We start from the raw sequence: 2,293 nt of genomic DNA on the forward strand, positions 1-2,293 counted from the left end.
TCGCTTCTTACATGCTTGCAAGCACCTGCACGCCCTCTTCCTGCCCGCTATGCACCCTGCATGCCTCCACAGCATGCCCCTGTGTGAATTTCTGCTACTTGGTCGACCTGCAATGTTCTCTAATCGCCCCCACATGCCTTTCTTGGCCCCAGACCTCTGCTGTAGTCCAAATTAAACGCTCCTACACCCCATTTTCCCGTTCATATCGACATCCAGCACACCCACAAGCACCCGCAAGTACTTCTAGCGGCACACAGCCACACGCTCTGCACAATGGACGTCCAGGAAAACATCTTCCAGCAGCTGCAGCTACTGCAGCCACCACAGCCAGCACAGCCAGCACAGCCACCACAGCCGCCACAGCCGCCACAGCACGCCCAGCCGCCGCCTGTCCCTGAGCCACACCGGCTTGTTGCAGCGGTCTCCACCATCATCCCAGCGCCGTTCATCGGCCCTGTCCCCGACATTGCCGCCATGATGCACAAGTACCGTCTTCCTGATGATGCCCGCCCTCACATCGACCCCGTGGCGGACCGTCACGAGGTGGGCGAGCTCTCCAGCCACGGGGCCGGAACATGGACCCCGCTGCGGACCGTTCCAGAGGACTCCTTCAACATCGTCGAGGGCTGGCAGCGCACGCTGATCCTGAACCTTGGACTGTGTGCGCAAATTCGCGAGGACTTCTTCACAAGTGCAGGCCGCTACCTCTACAGCATCACCCACATCGTCAGGCGCACCCCCGATGGCCATCCCATGCGTGGAATGGGGTCTGGCCAGTGCCAGTTCCGTCGCCTGCACCGAACCTCACACATCAACCGAGGCCTCTACGAGCGCGAGCTGCGCAGCGTTGATCGTCGCCCCAACTACCACGCCTCTCACCTCTGCCACCGCGGTGTCGACAACCCCCTCATCTTTGTTTGCCCTCGCACTAACAAGCAGTTTGAGCTGCCATGCATCAACCCCGCACACCACGTGCTGGAACCAGGCCACTACAACTCGTCCCGCATCGGCTGCCCCGGCCCTCTGCTTGGATGCGAACACATCCCGCCATGTCTGAGACATGCCAACCCACCAGACACGGTATCATTTTACCGTGCGTACGAGTTTGACGTGTGATACTCCCCACCACCACCATCACCACCACCCCCACCATCACCACCACCACCATCACCACCACCACCACCATCACCACCATCACCACCATCACCTCCATCACCTCCATCACCTCCATCACCTGCTTCGGTTCCACCACTGAGTTGGTTTTTTTTTCTGATGCGATTTTTTGCGCCTGTTTTGCCTGTGTCTCTGCCTGGTTTTCCCTTGTGTCTACACTGTCAGCAACGATGGCAGTTCGGCCAAATTTTTGGCAGTTTTTGTCCTTGTGCTTAACTCCATAGAACTCTCGCTCCCTGCTTGTTCCCCTCTGTCAACTCCCATGGCGTGCGCATATTGGGTGGTGTGTTTACTCGTTCCTCTTGAATACACACAAGATCAAGTGAAGCATGACAGGCAGCCACAAGGGATAGAGGGAAGGAAAACGAGTGGAAATGACATGGCAACACATGGCAAGAACAGGCACACACTCAGCATCACAGCAGCTCCCTCTGGCTGCCCTCCTGGTTCTCTTCTTCTTCGTCATCCGCAGCACCATCGTCGCCATCATTCGCAGCTTCCTCGCCTGCTTCCTGTGCGCCATCTCCTCCACCATCGCTGTTGTTGTCGGCTACTACGTCCGGAGATGCAGGCGCTGTTGGTGCGAAGGGTTGCGTCGGGATTCCCAGCTCCTGGTATATGTGATCGCCGATATGTTGCCTGCAGAGATGAATGTTGGCATTGCACTTACAGTAGTACGATGTCCGCCGTCCACACACCTTGCAACTACCTTGTCGCCGCGCCTGACCTCTATCTTCACCCACCCCGTGCCTTCAACCCACTTGACGTAGCCAGGGATGGGAAGCAGTTCGTGCGGGCACTTGCTGCGTGCCTCGACGGACAACACAACCCGAGTCCCAATCCTTGCGTCTTCGATGCTCGTCATCCTTCTTCGTCAGGAATTTGAACTGCGTTTCGAATTTCCCGCGGAACGTGCACCTTGCCCAAGGATGCAAAATTGCAAGAAATAAGCAGCTGCTCAAATGAGTGGCTCAAATGAGTGGCTGCTCAAATGAGTGGCTGCTCAAATGAGCAGATGCTCAAATGAGTGGCTGCTCAAATGAGTGGCTGCTCAAATGAGTGGCTGCTCAAATGAGTGCCCGCTCAAAGGAGTGGCTGCTCAAATGAGTGGCTGCTCAAA

General features: G+C 56.8%; 2 protein-coding genes across 2 annotated transcripts; one reads left to right on the plus strand and one right to left on the minus strand.

Moving 5' to 3' along the window:
- Positions 1–273: 273 nt before the first annotated feature.
- PTSG_02071 (uncharacterized protein) lies at positions 274–1,116 on the plus strand (the record flags this gene model as incomplete). The annotated part of the gene is made up of 1 exon (XM_004996500.1): positions 274–1,116. The coding sequence occupies one exon, from the start codon at positions 274–276 to the stop codon at positions 1,114–1,116; it is 843 nt and encodes a 280-aa protein (XP_004996557.1).
- A 473-nt stretch (positions 1,117–1,589) lies between these two features.
- Positions 1,590–2,038, minus strand: PTSG_02072 (uncharacterized protein; the record flags this gene model as incomplete). The annotated part of the gene is made up of 2 exons (XM_004996501.1): positions 1,590–1,812; positions 1,872–2,038. 2 exons carry the CDS (start codon positions 2,036–2,038, stop codon positions 1,590–1,592), a joined length of 390 nt encoding a protein of 129 aa, XP_004996558.1.
- Positions 2,039–2,293: the final 255 nt, after the last annotated feature.

Source organism: Salpingoeca rosetta (assembly GCF_000188695.1).
Source record: "Salpingoeca rosetta unplaced genomic scaffold supercont1.5, whole genome shotgun sequence".
In the NCBI taxonomy this organism is placed as follows: Eukaryota; class Choanoflagellata; order Craspedida; family Salpingoecidae; genus Salpingoeca; species Salpingoeca rosetta.